Source organism: Pteronotus mesoamericanus, unplaced genomic scaffold (assembly GCF_021234165.1).
Source record: "Pteronotus mesoamericanus isolate MK-2021 breed Mesoamerican mustached bat unplaced genomic scaffold, CSHL_Meso_final scaffold_507, whole genome shotgun sequence".
Taxonomy (NCBI): domain Eukaryota; kingdom Metazoa; phylum Chordata; class Mammalia; order Chiroptera; family Mormoopidae; genus Pteronotus; species Pteronotus mesoamericanus.
Genome location: NW_026555319.1, coordinates 222,227 through 242,842, shown reverse-complemented (window position 1 = coordinate 242,842; position 20,616 = coordinate 222,227). Strand labels below are relative to the sequence as shown.

General features: G+C 54.9%; 1 protein-coding gene across 3 annotated transcripts in view; it reads right to left on the bottom strand.

Annotated features, from left to right (window-relative positions):
• GOLGA3 (golgin A3) overlaps positions 1 to 17,396 on the bottom strand; it is a 31,491-nt gene extending 14,095 nt beyond the window's left edge. The window contains exons 1-10 of one of the 3 annotated variants that reach the window (XM_054594185.1): positions 17,323 to 17,396; positions 11,930 to 12,243; positions 9,629 to 9,907; positions 7,343 to 7,455; positions 5,693 to 6,348; positions 5,154 to 5,265; positions 3,808 to 4,114; positions 2,335 to 2,537; positions 1,691 to 1,828; positions 148 to 309 (exon numbers count right to left, since the gene is read on the bottom strand). In XM_054594185.1, the coding sequence (XP_054450160.1) occupies positions 148 to 309; positions 1,691 to 1,828; positions 2,335 to 2,537; positions 3,808 to 4,114; positions 5,154 to 5,265; positions 5,693 to 6,348; positions 7,343 to 7,455; positions 9,629 to 9,907; positions 11,930 to 12,065 (2,106 nt within the window). In that variant the 5' untranslated portion in view covers positions 12,066 to 12,243; positions 17,323 to 17,396. The remainder of the gene's footprint in view (positions 1 to 147; positions 310 to 1,690; positions 1,829 to 2,334; positions 2,538 to 3,807; positions 4,115 to 5,153; positions 5,266 to 5,692; positions 6,349 to 7,342; positions 7,456 to 9,628; positions 9,908 to 11,929; positions 12,244 to 17,322) is intronic. The other 2 variants (XM_054594186.1, XM_054594187.1) reach the window with 2 other exon arrangements.
• Between the last annotated feature and the right edge of the window lie 3,220 nt (positions 17,397 to 20,616).

Below are 20,616 nucleotides of genomic sequence, written 5' to 3'. Positions count from 1 at the left end.
CGGGTCTGCGATAGCAGCCCGGTCTGGTGGCGTGACACGGAAATGGATTTGGCAGGTGGACCAGCACCAATGCACACGGCAAGGCCAGTCACGCGAGGCCGCCGTGTGCGGCCCGGGCGCCTCTGTGGGGCTGCGGCAGAGCCTTGCCTGCTCCAGCTGCTGCTCCAGGGCTGCTGCTGAGGCCGCCATGCTCTGCAGCTGCTCCTTCTCCTCCTCAAACTCCTCCAGCCTCCGCTGCAGGTCCTCCTCCACCATCGTCTTCGCCTCTTGAATCTGCACGAAGGCAGCTTCTTGGTCCAACATGTCAGCCTGGAACCGAAGAGAGTGTGTTTTAAAAACAGGATAACCTGGAGGCCGCAGCAGATTGACAGGAAACCCTCCAACTGGTTAGGGTCCTCGTCCACATCACCGTCCGCCTATGACCTGTGAACGGAGGAGCCAAGGGCCACCGGAGTGGAAGGCTGGTGACCTCCCACTGCACACAGGCCATTTGCCTGCTCTCTGCCCATGGTCCTCCTCGATGCTGACCCTCAGGTCCGGCTGGAAGGAGAAGCAAGCAGACAACTAAGGACCTGGGATAAAGTGACAAATGACACCTCATGCTGCCTGTCACATGAAAAAGCGCTGCAGTGTGTCCCAGAGGTAGGACACTGGGGCGTGACACAGGGAACATCCCCTGTCACAGGACGAGCTCAATGCCACTTGGTAAAGCCAGAGACCAGGGTGGTGGGACAATACGGGAGCCCTTACATTCTGACTTTGAAGATGAGACCCAACATCCAGGTGTGTCTCACAGGGATAAAAATGTTAGCTTGTAACTTAGAAGCTTCCAGTTCTTTGAGGCTAGAGCCTGTGAAGAACACGGTTTTCACAACGTGACTCTCCCCTCATCCACACCACCTGTGAGGACAAAGGCCACGTGCAGAGAAGCGGGGGAGAGGGGCCACACCAGGTGCTGGACACTGACCTTCTGTGTGACTCAAAGGCCAGTGACAAGACTGCCACGCTCCACCCCCGAAATGCCACAGGCCCTTTTCTCTGCTTCACTTCTCCCAACAAGCCTAAGAAGTAGGTACTATGACTCTACTTTATTAAAAAGGGAACAAGGCTCAGAAAGGTCAAGAAGTCATCCACGGTCTCACAGCTTGACAAAGAATAGGTACCGGGTCTTGGGCCAAGCTGCAGCGTCCCACTGCCCTGGAGACCACCTGTGGGGCCACTGCCCTGACCCCGACCCCGACCCCGACCCTGACCCTGCACATGCTGCAGGATGGGAGAGTAACAAAGGCTGGGTGCTCCCAGACACGAAAACACTTGTTGCCGCCCGGCTCTACAGCACTCTCAGACATGCACTGCGCTAGACCCCTTCCCCTGCCCACTCTCCGCCCAGCACCACCTGCCACTGGGCTGAGGGCCGGGACCCACGCCCCCCGTGGGTCAGGGGGGAGGAGCTACCACTGACCATTCTGTGAGAGGATGTGAGGAACTGAATCCCGACACCTAACCACTGCAGGTTGTTTGATATTTTAAAAGATATACAAATGTATATGTAAAATATTGTTTATGTGTAGGTATGTATTTGTATATTTTAACCTTAACCAGTGTCCAAAAAAAGCCCAATCCAAAAACAAAAAACCCAAAACCAAACACCCAGCAACATGCCGAGACCGCAGGATGGCCTGGTCCTCACCTCGATGCCCTGGAGCTGCAGGGCTATGCGCTCCTTCTCCTTGATGGATCTGTGCTGGGTCTCCGTCAGCTGCTGTGACAGGGACACATTCTCCAGCTTCAGGTGCTCCAGGAGGCCTGTCTGGGTCATCTGTCCAACCTGCAAAGAAAACATAAGGTGGAGAGTTGCTAGATTTCAGGCACAAGTGCAGACCAGCCCGCGCCCCAGGCCGCCAGGGCGAGAGTCTCTGCCTATCGATGGCCATCCAGCAGCTTGAGAGGGAGAAGCTCCAGCTGGGAAAGGAAGGCGCACCTCTGCCCTGTGCATGTCACAAACCAGTCACAGGAGGGCGGAGACCAGGCAGACTCAGCTGTTTTTGAGTCCTGATGATGAGTCCTAGCGGTCGGAACTGGGGACACAGGACGTTCCAGAGAGGAGCATTTTAGTGTTAGATGTGCTAAAGCAGAGGCTGTGAGACGCCCTGTGTCAGAAGGTCATGAAGGCACTTACTCTACAGGGTAGGTACAAGCTACATGACTGGTTAGCAGGTTTTTAAAAAATGCATCTGTGAAATCCAGGAAGCAGAAGTCTTTCTAATTTGGAGAAAAGCAATTGCTTCACGTGGAACACGAAGCATGAGCTGCCCGGCACTGTTGGGGCCATACCTGGATGTGCGCCATCTCGCCCTGCAGTCTGACCCGTGCCTCCTGGGCCAAGGCAAGCTGCTGCTGGTACCACTGCCGAACGCTCTGCAGAGACGCGATTTCCGCCTGGGACGCCTTCAGCCTGCTGGTGAGCGTCGTGCGCTCCAGCTGCACTTGCCGCAGCTGGCTCTGCAAGGCCGTCATCTGCTGTCGCAGGTCGTGCACTGGAAGCAAGAAAGCACAGCGCTGAGACCATCCCTCAGAGGGAGTCCGCAGCGCCACTCAGACATCCAGGCAGGGACCCAGCCCACTCCCACCACACACAGCAGTGACGTTCAAAGGTGTGGTGCTGAGCCACGGCTCCTGGGGGTACAGAATTAGGTTCCTGTCTCAGCACTACGTCAGCTCGTCCGTGTCATGTGCGTCTGTTTACGACACCCAGCATCACCTACATGGCTGATTCATCAGCACCAGAACTTGTGGAATGAAGCTCAACTAATAAATGTTTTCTCCACAAGACACAGCAGCCTCCTTGTATTTAGGAACACAATAGTGTTTCAGGTTGTTTTCATACAGCAAACCACGCAAAAAAGCACAAAAATGCAAAAAACATGTCATTGAGCCTCGTGTAAGTGTAGGTCCTCCTGTTGCCTGATGAGCTCTGGTCAGGTCAGGCCTTGTAACCCAAAATTATAAAATTATTTTTGTGTTCAGAACTTTCTGGACTTTGTAATTTTCTTAAGGGACTGGGTACACAGAATGCTCAAGAAACTGAACACAGTCTACCATTTTGTCTCCCAGCTGCACTGTATTTTTTCTAGTTTTGGGATAAAGCCTTTGTGACAGCAGTCTGTCACTCTCTTTTATGTCATCAGACCTAAAACCCAGCATCACAAGCCTTACGGCCAAGACTCGCACTGAGAGCAGCCCCGCAGGCCGCTCCCAGCGCCCCCATAGCCACTCAGCCAGAAGAGGCTTAGCTGCGCAGCCTGCACCGGAGGGTCTGAGGCCCGGCCGATGCCGAGGTGGCCTGAGCTGGCAGCCCGTTTTCTTGGCACCTGGCTGGGTGTGGGGCACCCCCCCAGGCTCCCCGGATGCTGCTGTTCCACGTGTCCTTCTGCAGGGGACTCCCAGAGGGACCCAGCTAGACCCACAGATGAACTGAAGGTAGGAACGACGAAGGTTTACTCATCTACACCGTGAGTGTTGGTTCTACATATCTTCCGTAGGGGTTGCAAATCTGCGGAACAAGCAGGCGGCTCCGACAACTGACTCAGGGTCAGAGCCCGCTTCTGAGGTCAAGGCCACCCTGATGCACCTGCACAAATGTGCCAGGAATAACCTCCACGTCAGAAAAGTGGGCCCCGTGTACAAGTCAGAAGGGAGCACAACCCCCCAGCACACTCCTGTGACATCACACCGGTGTCCAGAGCACGCACCTGAGATGCGCCCCACCGCCCGGCCTGACCTGCAGACGCCAGGTCGCACACGCACCTGTGCTGTCCTTGCTGAGCATGCTGCTCTGCATCTCCTCCACCTTTGCCAGGAGGCGCTGGTACTGCTCCTCGGCCACCTGCAGGTCGCGGTGGGAGGACGCCAGGCTGGCGTTCTTGGCCTCCAGCGTGTTCTGCAGGTCGCTCATCGCCCGCTCCAGGTCCCAGCATGACTGCTTCAGCGTGTCCACCTCCGAAGTGAGCGCGTCCTGCTTCTGCCGGCTGCTGTGGCTGTGCTCCTCCTGGGCCTGCAGCCGTGTGTTCAGGGCTGCCAGCTGTGCCTGCAGCTCCGCCTTTTCCTTGAGTGCCTGGAGAGATTGCCAGAAGGCAACCCAGTCAGGAAATTCAGTGCATTAAGGACGCTGCCACACCACCCAGTGAACCAGAAAGGTGTGGACAGGTGGGCTTTCTAGGAAACTATCCAGATATCTGACACGAAAGCTCCCCCAGAGGCGGCGCACCGTCCAGACAACCAGGGACAGGGGCACGTGCCTGCCTGTTTCCACACAAAGGGCTGGCAGCGCCTGCTCACCCCTTGGCTCGCCAACAGCCTATTTGTCCGGAAACAAAAATCTTCTAAGCACCCCCAACACCACACTCAAAAAGAATACCAGGAGCTCTGGGGGATCCTCAAAGACAGAGAGCTGGGTTCAGCTCTGGGGAACTAAATCGTCAGGGAGAGGCTTCTACACAGGGGTCCTATAGGGCCAGCTGGGGCCGTGGGCAGCTTGAGGCACTGTCCAGGGCTGGGTGGCAGGCCCCAGGGACCACTGCCCACAGGATAAAGCACAAGAGAGGAAAGCAGGGCCTCGGGACGCCCCAGGGAGAGCAGAGCACGGCCCTGGGAGCGAAGGGCATGCGCCCCACCCATCCAGAAGGCAGCCAGGGAGCTCCTGAGTTGAAAATGACTTTTTAGGAATATGCTAACCAAATAAAGGAAAGTTCTTATCAGAAAAAGCAGAACTCCCCCAAACCCCCTCAAATAAAAGAAAGGAAAGAAAAAGCAGAAGCTGCAGTAAAAAGAATGTTGCCCCAGAAGGGGGGAAAATGACTATCTCACCACGCCAGAAAAAGGTGAGGTGCACCGAACCAGTATGACTCTTAAGCATGGCTCAGGCATCTGACATCAGAGTGAGCGAATTCTGTAAGCCAAACCCCGACAGAGACGGGAGGGACGTGGGAAATGCCGGGGGAAGCTTACACACACGCCTCTGAGCTGACAAACCAGGCCAACAGGACACAGGCACAGAGGTCTGGCTGCTGCCACAGCTTATTTGTAAGGACAAGTGAAACTCTACCCAGTGGCCAGGAAGCTCACAGCACACATGTCCACTAGGCACCTCTTACCTGGCTGGCCTCCTGGGATAAGGCTTCCAGCTGTCCTTCGAGTCTCATTTTTTCTTTAAGAACCTGCAACATCTCATCCTGAGTTTCAGCCACAGAACTTTCCATGGACACGCTAGAGGAAAAGGCACGTGTGGTCAGGCGATGAGAACACCAGTGAACCTCACTTTTACATGTGCCCACACTTTCCAAACCTCATACATCCTTGCTGCTCTCCCCCAAAAGCTTAGAGTAAGGAAGGAAATAAGACCCCAACGGAGAGCTGCCAGAAAACACCCCTGCTGCAGTCGGCCATGCTCAGCCCCACGTGGTGGGGACCCGCACGTGGAAAAGTGAGCCAAGGTAAGCACCTGCGGCCTTTTCGAGGCAGGTCTTACAGAGATGCTGGAAGACAGAATGTTGTAGCACTGCAAAGGACGACTGAGTAGCTCTAGTTCCATTTCTACAAAGCAACGTGTGTGTGTTGATGAAACGTTAAGGACTGGGGAGGTGTTCGGTGTTGCAGCCCCTGCCCTGGCGAGCGGGCCCTGCGTGGCACCCACCTGCTGCAGATGCTGTCTGTCCGGCTCCGCGTCTCCCCATTGACCTCGGGGCCCCTGTCTCGGTGTTCAGCTGCGGCAGCCTGGAGGACATCTGCGATAGATGGGAACTGGCCCAGGGAACTGGCAGCAATCTCCTGGCCATTGACCATGTAGGAGGCCTCACGCATGACGGCGCGGTTCACCGGCAAGCGGTGCACCCCCCGGGTGGAGACGCCGCTGCAGGAGGAGCTGTCGCTCTCGTTCCCGTCGGCCTCAGATGTGTTGTCTCCAGTCAGCGACGAGCTCTCCAGGTCGTCGGCCTCGGGGCACAGGCTGACCTCAGACACCACGGACGTCGAGCTGCTCCGGTTCTGCTGCAGGGAGCCCCTGCTGGAGTCTGTGGCCAGAACATTTCCACCTGAATTCCCAGCGTTTGAGTCTTCAGTTCTGTAATCTGCCAGGGACCGAATTTTGCTTGATTTGGAACTTTTTTTCTCCTTAGGATGTGCCAGGAGCCCTAAGCTGCCCACCTTCGGCCCCCGAGGCACGCTGGTGCGGAGGAAGGAATATTCCTTTGTCATAGCCACGGCGCTGGCCCTTGGTAAGGTTTCTGGGTTCAGCATGAGTTCCGGATCCAGTGTGCTGAAAGGTCTCATTTTAGTTGCAGGTTGGCTGGACTGAGAAGGAAATAAAAGCACAATAAGCATGTTTGAAACTGGCAACAGCAGTCAAGACGTGCTGCCCACCAAGGCTGCACAGATAGATGACACACAGCACTCCCGGCACACGCGCCGCCCCGGCCCGCTGCGCTCTGCAGCCCACCGTCCCCACGCCACGCCCAGGGAGCACCCAAGCACGCCGCCGCCTCCGGGGCTCGATTGCCATGAAAAACAGCCATTAGCAAGTCCTTCCTCATCACACTTCCTTTACCATGTTTTCCTGGTTGTTCTCCCACTTTTATACTTTTAGATAGACTTAAAATTTTTCTTCAAGTTATAAAAACAAGTCCTGTTGCATTAGAACTACCTTACATCTGTCATTACTTAGCAGGTATGAGTCGTTCCCTCTACTTATCCACAACTGCCTGCAGGGGGAGCTACAGGGAGTTCACCCAGATTCTGGCCACTTTTACTGCCATTTCAATGTGAGGCTCAGACAGTTAACACTTTTATTATAAACATTATCTCTTCCCACTAATATTATAATTGGTCTTACTAGGATAGCTATTGATTTTTAATACTTGTATTTTTAAAGGAAGTTTATGATCCCTATTTATTTAAATAATGTTATGTTTTTACAAATTTATCACGATTTTTAGTTGAGTCTCTAAAGTTTTCCAAGGCGTCACCAAGAGGTGCAAGTAATCCAGTCCTGCTCGGAGGTGCAGGCCGGCTGGCTGCTCCAACACGGAGAGCAGCGACACCCACGTGCTGGCTGCCTCTGCTCTCCTGCTCAAACGGCAGGTGAAACGTGCTTGTCCCAAGCAAACAGGAATCTGAAGGGTGGGAACCAGAGCCCTGCTAGACAGTCCCTGAAGGGTCGGAACCAATAAGAGACAGGGCCTTCCTGGAGGAGCACAGAGAAGTGCGCCGCAGACCCTAGCCTGGCGCCTGGCTGCCCACGCCTGCTGCACGAACGCTCCCCCTTAGCTTGCTCGGGAGCGGGACTCACGCGTTCCTGCTGCCGCTTCACCCTGTATTGTTTCAGCTGTTCTTCCAGCCGCTTCCGAGCCTGAAGTCGGACCTGTTCCTCCTTCTCCAGGGGCAGCGACGCCTCTGCTGAGCCTGGGATGGGGAAATGACCATTTGGAAACTCATAAAGCACCAGGCACAGAGGACCAATCAGAACAGCAGCTGTGCTGGTTTGCATTTGATTACCAATATGATTTAGCTTCTAAACAATACATGCTATCTAGTTGGAAAGGCCTAATTCCAGATGGAGAAAAACCGTGAGCCCTAGACACTGGCCGCAGAGGAGACCCAAGTGGCAGAAGATGCCCTGGCCATGCCTGGGGCCTGGGCTCCACACAGCATCCAGCAGGTACCACAGGACATGGACAACTTGCCCCTAAGTAACAAAAGGACTGAACTCCAAGTCGGTGCCTGTGGCGACCCCTCCCCGAGCTCTAACTCAGACCTCAGAAGTGACAGAGGGACCAGAGGAGAGCAGCCCTGGTGGAATGACGTCCAGCCATGTGGGCGTGCCATGCTAAGCCTGCTTGCTTTATGCAGTTACATCTGGAGAGAGGCTATGATCCACCGCTTACCTACGTCCCTGCAATAACGACTCATGTTCTGTGTTTGGTCAACAACAGAATTTAAAACACCTAAACCCAAACCTTTTATTTTGGGTAATAAAGGTGAACAGTGAGTGCAATGACGCAAGTTGCAGGTTTCCATCACATACAACAGACATGCACATTGGGGGATATGCGGTGAAAGCAGATAAATGTCCTAATTTAACCACTTCCTAAGCAAGGCCACCTTCAGAGGCGGAGTCCCAGAGGACAAACAGCTGATGTTTTAAATAACCCCCAACACCTGAGCACCAGAATTCCAAGAAATTCACGGGGAATTCGCCAACGTCATTACTACTTTGTGCGTTTACCAGACCTCTAGTACTCGTCTCAAGGCCAAGTGGCCTGGAAGGCAGAAACCCAGAGGCTGGTGCCTACAGGCAGGGCACCCAGATCGGCAGACTCGACAGCACAGACACAGCCCGAGGGGTGGGGTCACGAGCGAACACTCCTCAGGAAGGGCAGCAGGTCCCTGCCACGTGGGCACCCTCAGGCACGAGCTCACATGTGCCTGCGAGCAGGAACCAGGCTTTTACATGACACCTCTTAAAATTTTTCTTCAAGTTATAAAAACAAGTCCTGTTGCATTAGAACTACCTTCAATCTGAAAATGACTGAAGTGTTGACAAGGAGTTTACAGAAATTGTAAAACACACTATGGCCTTAAACAAAAATAATGCCTATGAAGAAAAAAGCAAACAATCCTAAAGAAAAGTGGGTCGAACATACGAACAGACATCCCACAGGAAGGAATGACCAAATGGCCAACAGAGAACAAGATGCGCAAACCCTAATCAGGGGAGGGCGAGTTTCGAATTAAACAAGGAAGCGTTGGGGTGCACCCACCAGACCGGTACACGTGGGAGAGAAAGCGTCTGGGTGCAGGGGGCTGGGTGACAGGTGGCTCTCACAGACCCTTGGTGGCACCGACCCATGACCACATGGTGGAAATAAACAAAACCGCCCGCTGCTTTGGACCACGGAGCCGCCTCTGGGAGGCAGCCCCAGAAGCTACAGTGGCGATGCCGCGGGCGCGAGCACGAGACAAGCGCTGCCGCAGACGTGCTGGGGCCGTGTCCACGCGGCAGTGAAGCGGTGAGTGAGAAGAGTCTTCAGCAGTGGGAGTAACACAGTCCCATCTGAAGAAGCAGGGCCCGCACCCAGCCATTGACAGAGGCCTAGGGAGGGCCGTGGGAACGTGGCCGACCAGGCCAGGGACGGGCAAGAGCAGCGCGTGACGGGACCCGCTGTGTGCAGCTCTGTGTCTGGGCGCGAGGAGGCTGGCGTCAGATGGCACAGTGGAGGCTTCGTGGCTCACAGGCTGCCAGCCTGTGACCCCTGAATCCCCAGGGATCAGCACAAAATCAGTGGTGATAAAAATAATTCACGAGAGAAAGCTTCCAACGTGTAACTGCCGAGATGCACTCCCCACAGGCCTCTGCTCCCCACCCGGGATGACAAAAGACACCCACTGGCCCTTTAAATCTGGACCTGGAGCACCAGCACCAGTATCAGAGGACGAAGATGTGTCATTTCTCTCTAAATGGAGCTATCTGATAAACGCACAGGCTACTGTTCTGACAAAGCAAAACGCCTCTGAAGGTGGTGGCAGCTGGGACCCGGGGGAGGGCAGGGAGTGGGGCCGGGGGTCGGATGCTTACACAGTTGCGTTTCTTGCATAGGAAGACTGAGTCTGAGAGACTGCAAAGCTTCTTTTCTAACACTGCCCTCAGCACTAGTCCCCTGAGACTTCCTTAGGTTGTCATGGAAACCAGCCACACCTGGAGGGGCATCAGGACCCATGGGGCTTGTCGGGGGACCGAGAGCCCACGGCGGGCCTGGGGGCTGTGGCGTCGGCCCATTCTGATGGGTGCCCCCCTCGCTGGGCGCGTCTGGGCTTCCTCCGACATCTACGGCTCCGCTCGCCTCAGCGCTGGCACCTGGAAGAGAGGGCACACTGGGCCATCAGGTCATGCTGCGGATGCTCAGCTGAAACAAGGCGAGAGGGAATCTAGGGATGGGAGCATGCGCAATCTCCACACGGAGGCCGGTTCACTCCAGGAGGAGGGCGGGCCCTGGTTCCCCGGCCGGGGGCGGGCACAGGCCCCTCAGCCGCGCAGAGCCCGCCACCCTCATCTGTGGAATGCCTTCGCTCTTGCATTTTGGATGAAGAATTTAGGATCGTTTCCTTTTTATTTAAATAAGACCAATGAGAAGTCCTGTGAAATTTGTATTAATAGACAGCAAAAGAAAACAAATGCTTAAAATACAGCTGACCATGTTTCTAACAGGCACCAGGAAGCACAGTGCTCATTAGAGCCATAGCTTCCCTGTCATTTCAAAGTATAAATTCATCCTCCAAAATGAGAAATCTTAGGCGAAGAGGCAGATTAGCCGAATCAGAATGGTTGCAGCAAAGCTGAGCCCTGAGTCTGTGCTTCCGCTGGACAAACACCTGTCAGGTAAAAGCCCCAGATTTACCAATGATGACGTATCTCAGTTTCACCCATGAACACTATCACACACATACTTGTTTATGCCTTAGCTAAAAACTATTTCCTTCGTGAAAGGAAAAAAGGAAGAAAAGACTTTTTATACTCCAGTGATTTGTTAAGTCTTCCCTGCCCCTCACGCTGGCGAGTGAGCCAGTCAGAGGTTGAAGAACCAAGGTGGTACGTAGACGGAGGGGGCCCGTAATATCCTTTTGCCCAAGCAAATTTAAAATGGGCTTCTATCCCTTGAAATGTGAGTCCCAACTAACACAGCTACTTACAGTCATGCCTCCCTGAAAGGAAAACCAGAATACGAACATGTGCCACAGACACAGCAGAACAAGGGGGTGGCCCACAACCCTAACACCGCGTCTGCTCCCACACAGACCAGGCCGTAATTCCGCTGTGCGGGGCTGCGGGGGCGGGCGCAGCGGGTCCTGCATTTCAGATACAAGACAATCAGGGTAATACCACTTTCTGAGTTTTCAGATCTGGGAGTTTCACAAACCTCACTGATTATATAACAAAGTAATCATATTTGAGCATCATATTGCACTTGAAAAATATCTAAAAGTGAGAAGGCCCAATAAATAAAACTCTGTTTCCAAACACAGGCCTAATTAGGCAGGAACAAGTGTCGGTGACAATGGTGCTTCCCACGTGCCCGTGTCTGTTTCATGTGCACCCCTTTCCCCCAGCCCCACAGCGGCCCCGAGAAGCAGGTTCCACTAACCTTCCTTTTCACACAAGAGGAGAGTGACCCCGAGGTCCACCACGCACCCTCTGCAGGCCTCCCTGCTCTTCATGGGGGACCTACGGGCTGGCTCCTCACCCGCCCCTTGTGGGGTCCTCCGTCTCGGGCCCACGCTGTCATAGGCCTCACTTGGCGCTTACGGGCAGTCACCAGCAAAGCCGTTTTCGGTGCTTTGAACATCGTTTTGAAGAACCAGGATGCAGTTTCCACTAGTAAATCAGTATGTACATACTCTTTTCAAGCACACACTGCAATGAGCGTCCTGACCAGGAAGGGGCATGAGGACTCAGTGAGTAATTCACCCTGTACTTTAGGTGTACAAATAACCCATCAGCTCACACACACACGTGATCCGATAACCCTTCAATCACTACTGAACCGTTCTGGGTCCCCGTTATACTAATTCTGGCAGCCAGCCAACCAGAAAGGTAGGAGCCTAAGCCGGGAACATTAACGTGCGAGAAAGACCCACAGAAACCCTAGGAAAACCATCACAGCTGCATGCTGCTGGGGCAGCTGCCATTCTGTTTAACAGGCACTTGATTATAAAGTTGGCATCAACTAAGAAAAGACACTCATCTGACCGCTGAGAACACCTCAAATGAAAAGTTCACTATCTTCTTAAACACCACAGCCTGCCTCCAAACCGCAAGTCAACCCACATTCCCCGTTCAAAGGCGAAGTGTCAGTAGCATACAGGGCGCCTGGTGACTTACACTGGGCCTCGTCCCACTGGTCAGGCGGCACCACCTGCGGGTCCAGGGGCTTCGGGAGGGCGTCAGGGAGAGTTGAGGTGCCATTGCGGGACCCATCCTCCAAGAGGGCACCCTGCACGGCCGGCGCTCCGTCCATGGTCAGGACGACTCAGACTGGTGGACACTCAGGGGCTGCACGTGAGCTGTGCGCAGGCGTGACCTCTGCCATCACCAACAGTCAGGGTCCCCTCAGAAGGACAGCACTAGGTATCCATTTTCAAGGGATTTAAAGTCTCATAAACGGCTGGAAATCAAACCAAGGAATAGCATGATACCTGATAGGAGGGGAAAACAGAAAGAAAATGTTATGAAACTTCACTGTCAGATTTGAATGAACGGTTCCAAGACTAACCCTTGCTTCCCCATTTGCATCTGTCTAACAAACAAATGCAGATACTGGTGTGGCTCAGTCGGCTGGGCAAAGTCGCTCCGCAAACGAAAGGTCACCAGTTCAATTCCCAGTCAGGGCACAGGCCTGGGGTGCGGGTTCCGTCCCTTGCTGGGGCACGTATGAGAGGCACCCAATCCATGTTTCACTCTCATATCGGTATTTCTTTCCCTTTTTTTCCATCCCTTCCCCCCCTCTAAAAATAAATATATAAAATCTTTTTAGACATCGTGGCAACATCCTAGGTTTTAAGGATAAAATGCTGAACCAGTCACCCCCCAGGCCTGTTCCTGAAGGTGCTTATTATTGTTATTGGTGATGGCCAAAGATCCTCAGGCCAGGACAGAGACGGTCCATCAGCTGGCACTGTAATTGTCACAACTGGCCACTGAGCAGGGGCAGGGGCACGGAGGGCATGGAAACTGAGGAACTGAGTTTTTGTTTAAATTTAACTATCGTAATTTGCCATGTATAATGCATACGTTTTTGCCCAAATTTTTGAAGGAAAAATAAGGATGCACATTATACTGGGTAGTACTAATTCCGTATCCATACAAATGTTTTTAATTCTTTTATTTATGCTTATGCATTAAAAGTGGAACTCCAGAAAGTAGTAACATATCTGTATGCAAATAATACCCTGGAATACGATCATCGGTTTTGTTTCTAAATATAAATAAATAAATAATTGAATTAAAAAATTAAAACAAAAGATTTTTTCCCTCAAAGTTTGGGCCAAAAACATGGGTGCACATTATTCACAGGAGTGCTATATACACGGCAAAATACGGTATTTGGGGTGTAAGCAGCCACCTGTGGCCAGAGACTTCTGTGCAGGACACGCAGGCCTAAGCACTCAGAGGGCTCCCCTTCCAGGAGAACTGGCATGAAAGTGCCGAGGCCACTGTCCAGAACCAGTTGTGGGCACTACGCTGGTGGAGCACAGAGGTCGAGGCCACGGACAGGGAGCCACTGCGGAGCCGGGGCAGAGAGAGGGCATCTCGCAGGAGGTGGCCAGCCCCGTCTTGCATTTCCAGCAGGGGAAGTGTCCTTGAGCCCATCTTGCGAGGCTAAGTTTAAGGGAGCAAAACTTTGGCTGTGAACTGGCTGAGGACATTACCACCTTGTTTCCTCGTCAACAGATAAGGCGTTATTAGCTGTTACTCTTTCTGTGGGATGTTGGCATTTAGTTCCTTTAAAATATTATCCTATGCACTGCTCTGTGTTTCACGTTTCAGGACAAAACTTTTCATGGCTTTCCTCTCCAGCTTACAAATCCCACTGACGTTCTGCGAGGAGCCAGGCAGAGGTCCCCACCAGGAGGGCTGACACAGGTGAGCCTGCTCCTCCAAGGGCAGTGCTTCCGAACACCTCCTCACCCTGTTCATGAACAGGTACCCTGGGGTCGCATCACCTGCTCCACCCACACAGGGAATGCCTAGTGATGGGAGGGTCCCTCTGGGGGAATGGGGAGGGAGAGGCTGGCTGGCTCAAGCTCTGAAAACGCACACATTCCTCCCTGCTGCCTGATACCTGCAGGCCAAAAACACTGTGGGTTAAGAACAGCGCCATTAACAGTATAGGCTGTGGCAAACGTTTGTTTACGGTTCTGAGTGCACAAAAGTTTATTCTTGTATTATTATCTATTATTTATTATATTATTTTCCATACAAACAGCTGCAAACCTAAATTACTTTTGCCCCACTCTGTAAAAAAGCTTGTATCTACTACTAAGCATCAAACTAGCACTAAAGGTTTGCACTAGAAAGGACTGTTGATAGACGTGCGTGAAAACATGAACTACAATCCACTGCAGCCCATCCAAGGGTACCGGGCTCCAGGCTGAAAGCGTGAGAGAAAGGAGGGGAGGTGCTGAGGCTGGAGAAATCATGACCCTGTGTGCAGGGAGTTCTCAGTCTCATTCTCGTGATGGGAGTGTCCCATCACACGTCCAGTGACCAGTAATCTCTTTCACTCCCTGACTTTCCAGATGGTATGTGTGGAGGGGACAGAAACAGGTCCTTGGAGGCTCTCCTGAACTTGCAAGTCCCACAGGCCCCCCGAAAATCACCTATTCCCATGGTCTTGGCTCCGTGGAAAACCACTGCAATGCCCACCAAGCCCGCGCCTCGGCCCCAGTCCCACGGACTCCTGGGCACTGGTCAGGTCGGGATGAGATGCTACAGAGGAGGGCCCACAAAGCCAGGCAAGGCTGTCCCCTACAGCACAGGGATAGATGATGACAGACAATGGGCAAGAACCAATATGGAATCCACGCTCACGACACGCGACATACGGCATGTGCGGCCAGCCCAAGTTCCCTAACAAGACAAAAGCATTTGGATTTGCTCTGAAATGTGGGTGAAGATGTGCATAACACCACCACGCTCCCCACGACACATGACAGGGTACCAATGAGAGCTGAGTGTTTTTCGGGCAGAAGCTGGTCCTTCTGCTGTGACACCCTCCCCCTAGACTGCCAAGTAAACCCCCAAATCCCTTCCAAGTGCCATCAGGTGCTGCTCTGAAGCCTTTCCTGGGCCTCAGGCGCAGAACCTGGCCAGGTCCGCTCCCTTCTGCCACCAGGGCACACCTCTGTGCACATCACAGCACAACTGCGCGTGTGCCCACCTCCTGCATCGCACTGTGAGGTCCTTGGCAGCAGAAACCACCACCCAGGGTCTGCTCTGACCCCCTGCTTAGAGTTGGTGTCCAAGGCAGGCCACTGGCTCAAATCGTTGGCTCCGCTGAGTTCCACCCCTCAGAGACCAAACTGGCAGTTTCAAAAAAAAAAAAAAAAAATTAAAAAATGATTCAGTGTCTGCATCTGTGAGCATCAACACTGCCTTTTTGGATACAGAAAAATTCCACTGCTACTAAAAACACAGACAAAGGTGCCGCTGTCACCGCCCGATGCCATCACATACTTCACTCCGTTGACTCCCTCTATTTGGATTTCTTGATAAACAAGAAACCTTTTCATTCCCGAGTCCTCCTACCCCCCAAGAACGTGAGGCCCCGTGACTGACTCGCTGTGGCAACTCAGGAGGGTGGCTTCTGGTCACGCGCAGCCCCGGCAGCCGGACGAGGGGCAGGGCTCACTGCCTGCCCACAGGAGCCCGCCCGCCGGGGAGGAACGGGCGGTGCCGGCCTGCCCTCCGCTCAGCGGCGTCTCGCTTATCGTGACCCCGGCACCCAGGGCCCCAGGACCTCCGACTGCTGACCAGATCAGGACAAGGAGGAGGGTCAGGCCGCTGGGAAGCCGTTATAGGTAACGTGCACTCCGTTCTGTAATTTTTAAACAAGCAAAGAGATCGGTCCTGTCACAACGCCCTCTCTGGCTACCCGAGTTCTGTGTTTCCCAGAGGGAAGACCCAGGGCCAAGCCCTGGCGGAGAACTGCGCCAAGTGCTCTGGACTCCCGGCCCGGCCCGGCCGGACACCAGGCGACCCCGCGCTGAGAAAGCCCTGCCGCAGGCACCGCGCCCCCCGCCTCAGCGTCCGCAACGAGAAACCACGCAGCACGGCCAAAGAGGAAGCGGAGTTCCCTTAAGAAGATACCGTCTAGCCGAGGCCCAAAGTCAGCAGAAGCCAGGCCCGGGGCGCCCCCCTGCACCGGCTCGCGCAGAGGCATCTGGGCTTCAAACCCGACGGCCGCGCGGTTACCCGCGCGTCGGTGAGACGAGAAAACAACGCCACGTTCTCGCGAGGGTTACAAGCGGACCCGCAGGGTCTGCCCCGTGCCCTCAAAACACGGTCGCCGCAATCGTTAGTGTCATTTCCTTTCAGCGGGTGCCCGTCAGAATTGATAGGTACAAGCCAACTGAACATAGCCTCGCCTTCTCACTTAAAGTGCATTGCTGTTTAAGGCAATCAGCCAAAGACAAAAAACAAAACACAAAAAACAACCCTGAGCGATGGCAGATGATTTTTATTTCCTTTCCTCGCTACCCTGAGAGCTCACTCCCGTCCAGGGTCACGTTCGCAACATTAACGGGACAACTCGAAAACCTAAATAACCCGGGAGTCACCTGCATACCTCGCTGACAAGGTCACACTGACAATAAAATCCCGCCACAGACGGGGCGCCGCGCCCCGCCGCCTCCGCGTGCCTGCCCCTCCCTCCGTTCTCAGGACGCCGGCCTCCCGCCTGCCCTACGGACAGCAAACCGGCTCTTCCCTCAGGGTCCTCACAGCGGCCGTTACCCCACAGCCTCCACCGCCAGCTTCCCGTCAGAGACGTCGCTCCAAAGCCCCCTCCCAGACGCGCCCTCGCACCAGCCCCTGCTCTCGGCAATCACCTCGCTGGCCGTGCCCGTCCCTCCGCGACAAAACGAGCTCGGCGAGGGCAGGGTCCCGTGTCCCAGGCCCTACGACGACCAGTGCCTGGCACGCGGCTGACACTCAGCAAATACCCGCAGGAAGTCGGAGCTGTTCGCCTCTCGACACTGGCGTCGCTGCCTGGCCCACTCGCGCTGGAAAGTGTCACCGCCCCGGCGAAACAGCTCTTAGTGCGGGGAAACGAAACGGAGTCCAGGTGGAGGGAAAGGCAAAGGGCCACACGGACTCTCCCAACCCGGCCTCACACTAACCACGCGACACCGTGTCACGCCTGTCATCCGGACGGCGCGTCCGCAGAAGGGCTCCGGGGCTGCCCGAGGTCCCTCAGCAGCCCCAGAGCGGCGGCGGGCACCTCCGCCACAAATCACGCGAACAGCGTTCCGGGGGCTCCAGTGGAGGGACATTCACGAAGCCGGCTTCCGGGCCCCGAGGCTACCGACGCTGCGGAACGGGGCTGGCACGGGGCGTCGCCGCCTCAGGAGAGAACGAGGCCTGCCCTCGGGGTCCGCCCAGGCCCCGCCGCCCCTCGCCCGCCGCCCGGCCTCCGCCCCGACCGCGCCGTGGCTGCGGCGGCCCCGCGCCCTCCCCGGCGGAGTCCCGGCCGGGAAGCTTCCCGCGACCCTCACCCCAGAGCTGAGGAACCGCGGCGGCGGCACGGACCGGCGGCTCCAGCGGCGACGTGGCCGCGCCAGGGGCGGGGCGGGGCGGGGCGGGACGCAACGACCGCTTCGGCCCCTCCAGGAAACACACTGTGCGCGCTGCCTTCGTTCCGGAAGAGAGGACGACCTTTTCTCGTCAGCAGGCGCCCTCGGGCCGGGGCTTCTCCGGCCGCAGGGCCGGCATCCAGGTCACTCACATCTGGCCCGAAGAGGGTTTCAGAAAATGAGTTTGCGGGTCTTCCCCGTGTAGAAAAGAACCTTCTTGACTCGTAGGACCAACTCGGACAGAAAGCAGGACAACGGAGCTTCCGGCGGAAGTGGCGTGGCCAGGGTCCCGACCCCGCCCCGCCCCGCCCAATCTGTCAAGGTGTGGGCGTGGCCACCTCCCGGCTGCTTGGCCCGTTGGGGGCGTGGCTAGGTAGCGCGGGGGCGGGATTTCGGGCGCCGGTACACCCCAAACCTTCTTGCGCGCCAATGCAAAACTGACTGAGGCTTTGGAGCCATAGCAACGTTTTACCTTGGGGAAAAAAAAATTGTTGGCATATGCCTTGAGGTTTAGGTTTATTCTTTTCTCTTTGCCTATGGATATCGAATTGTTCCAGCACCCTTTATTGAAAAGACTGTCCTTCCATTAACTTGCTTTGGAACTTTTGTCAAACACACTTGGCCGCTTGTGTGGGTCTGTTTCTAGGGCCTCTGCTCTGTCATCTCTGCCTATCCCGGGAGCTTTGCAGAAAGCTGTACTATCCGTAAGGGAATTCCTCCCACTTCATCATCTTCCCTCATTGTTCTAGCTATTCTGGAGCTAGTCCGTATAAATTTTAGAATAACCTTGTCCATAAAAATCCTTCCTTCCTGTGCTCTGATTGGTATGGCTCTTTTGGTTGTATGTCCCCCCACAAAGGGAAAGGCTGCCGGTTTGATTTCCAGGCAGGGCACATGCCTGGCTTGAGGTTTCAGTCCTAGTCAGGGCACATAAGACAGGCAACCCTCAAACAATCAATGTTTCTCTCCCTCCCTTCCCTTCTCTCTAAAAATAAAATCTTTAAAGAAAAATCCTTCCGGGGATTTCGATGGGAATTAGAACAACACTATAGTTTTGGGGAGAATCGACATCTTTACTATGTTGAGTCTTTCAGACCATGAACATAGTATGCCTCTGTACATTAGGTCTTCTTTGTACATGTTAACAAAAGCCACTTATCTCTGCTGCACTCAGTTTTGCTGACTTCCCACAGGACAGGAAAGAAAGGCAGGTAACAAGCAAAAGGCACACACTTGTGATAGAGACATAGCGCCAACTGTGGCATGCCCAAGGGAAGGGTGGTTTTTGCCAGGAGATAGTTTCCTGTGGAGCCAGTCGATTCTGAGCTTTTAAGTACTTTACTGTTTCCATCTCACAGAAGAGTAAACAGGCTCACTGAGGCTGAAGCAATCCAGGTGTGACAGAGCCAGAAGACTTGGCTGCACTCCACCTGCACCAAGGATGGTGGGCCTGATTCTGCAGGGAGCTACAGATCCCACCAAGAACACCTGGGATCCTCTGTGTCCCCACCCTGCACACAGCTGGTGTTTCCAAGGGGAACCGCTGAGACCTGGCCAGAACTCTCTCCAGGCTCCCACCAGGGTCAGGCCTGGGCAGCTGAGGCCTCTGGGGTCGGGGTGGCCTCTGCTTTCTTGGCGGTGACACCTGATACTCAATATTTGTCTTCCTCTTGCCAGGACAGCCCCTGAACCATCCCACCTGCCTGTGGGTGCTAGTGGCAGGGCGGGGGGTGGGGTGCAGTGGTTCAGGTCTGGCAGTCAGTGATGGGGCCAAGGACAGGGTTTCCTGTGAATGAGTGGGCAGCTGCCAGATCTCCTGCTTCTGCCCGATGGGAGTTGAGGTCTGGTCAGCTACTGCTCTAGGGGAAGAGGGTCCCAGCACTGCGGTCAGGTTCCTGCATCCAGCCAAGTCAGGGCCACTCTGGACTTTCTAAGTCCAATGAGTTCTCTTCTTGCTTCCTTCCCGGTGCAGGGCTCCTGGTGGCCACGACAGCAGCCATCCTGGCTGACCCAGAACCTGAGCATTTCTGGGCCTCGTCTGGGCAGCACGTGAGCTAACCTGGCAGCATGACTCTTGCTGGAAAAGCCCAACTTAGCCTGCCCTGGTTTGGGCACTTCCCTAGGGCAAAATCCACTGTCACCTGCCGCTCTCAGGCCTGGGCCTGTGATTCCCGTTCTGTTAGCTCTGACGTTATTAGGATGATTTTCTGGGTTCTTGGTTACACCAGGAGTGCTGACGGAGGCTGGCCAACAAGGCCTCCCTAGAATCAACCACTCACCTTGTAGCTTGGACTGCAGACCAGGAGGGGCTCAAGGGCAGCCTCTTGGAAGAGGCGCAGTAGGCGGTGGTGTGGGAAGGGCTGGCCCCTTTTTTGATGCGTGGTACTGGGAACCAAAAAGGGATTTGGGTCTAGGGACAGGCTGAGGGAGGCTGAAGCATGGAGCTGCACCTGCTCTGGGGCTGGGCAGAAGGAACCAGATGGCATGTGGGAGTCTCCCCTGCACAAGCTGGGCACACGCAGGACAGGCAGGGCTCCACCCCAGGTGTGGGCTGGGAGGGTGCTGAGGAACAGGAAGTACAGTCATAAAAACACGACGTGATGCACACCCACCCAGCTCTGGAAAACAGCTGCCCTGGTCCTAGGGCTCCGCCCAGGACTTACAGCTGACAGCTGTTCTTAGCCTGTGCACTCATTAGAAATGGGGAACCCACTGGGTCGGCCCACAGCGTGGACCCTGCAGCCTGATGTGGCACACACCTTCCCCTTCATGGATGGATCCAGCACAGTGAGGAGTTCCATGTTATTTAAACCGAGGCAAAAAAAGCCGGTACCTCCTCCAAGGGACTGTACCTTTGTTCCCACTTTTGGGGAGAGGCAGGGCGGGCCGAAGGGGTGATGAGCCAATGTCCTAAAGTGTCAGGCCTCACTCCTGCACAAGCAGAGCCAGGGGCTTGGACTTAAAGCTCTGGCTTCAAGGTAGACCACCAGGCTGTGGCTCCCACGGGTTGGCGGATCCAAGAGACGTTGTGCCTTTTCCTGGGTGCTTAGACCCCCGGCCCAGGCCCAGGTCCCTTGTGCCCGAGGGCTAGCTCAGCAGAATCTCCTTAGTAGTACCTAGCGACGCCTGCAGCCGTCTGTCCCTGTGATGGGAAGGAGCACACCGTAACCAACACATGAACAAATATGCAGGAAAGAGAAACAGACACGGCTTGTT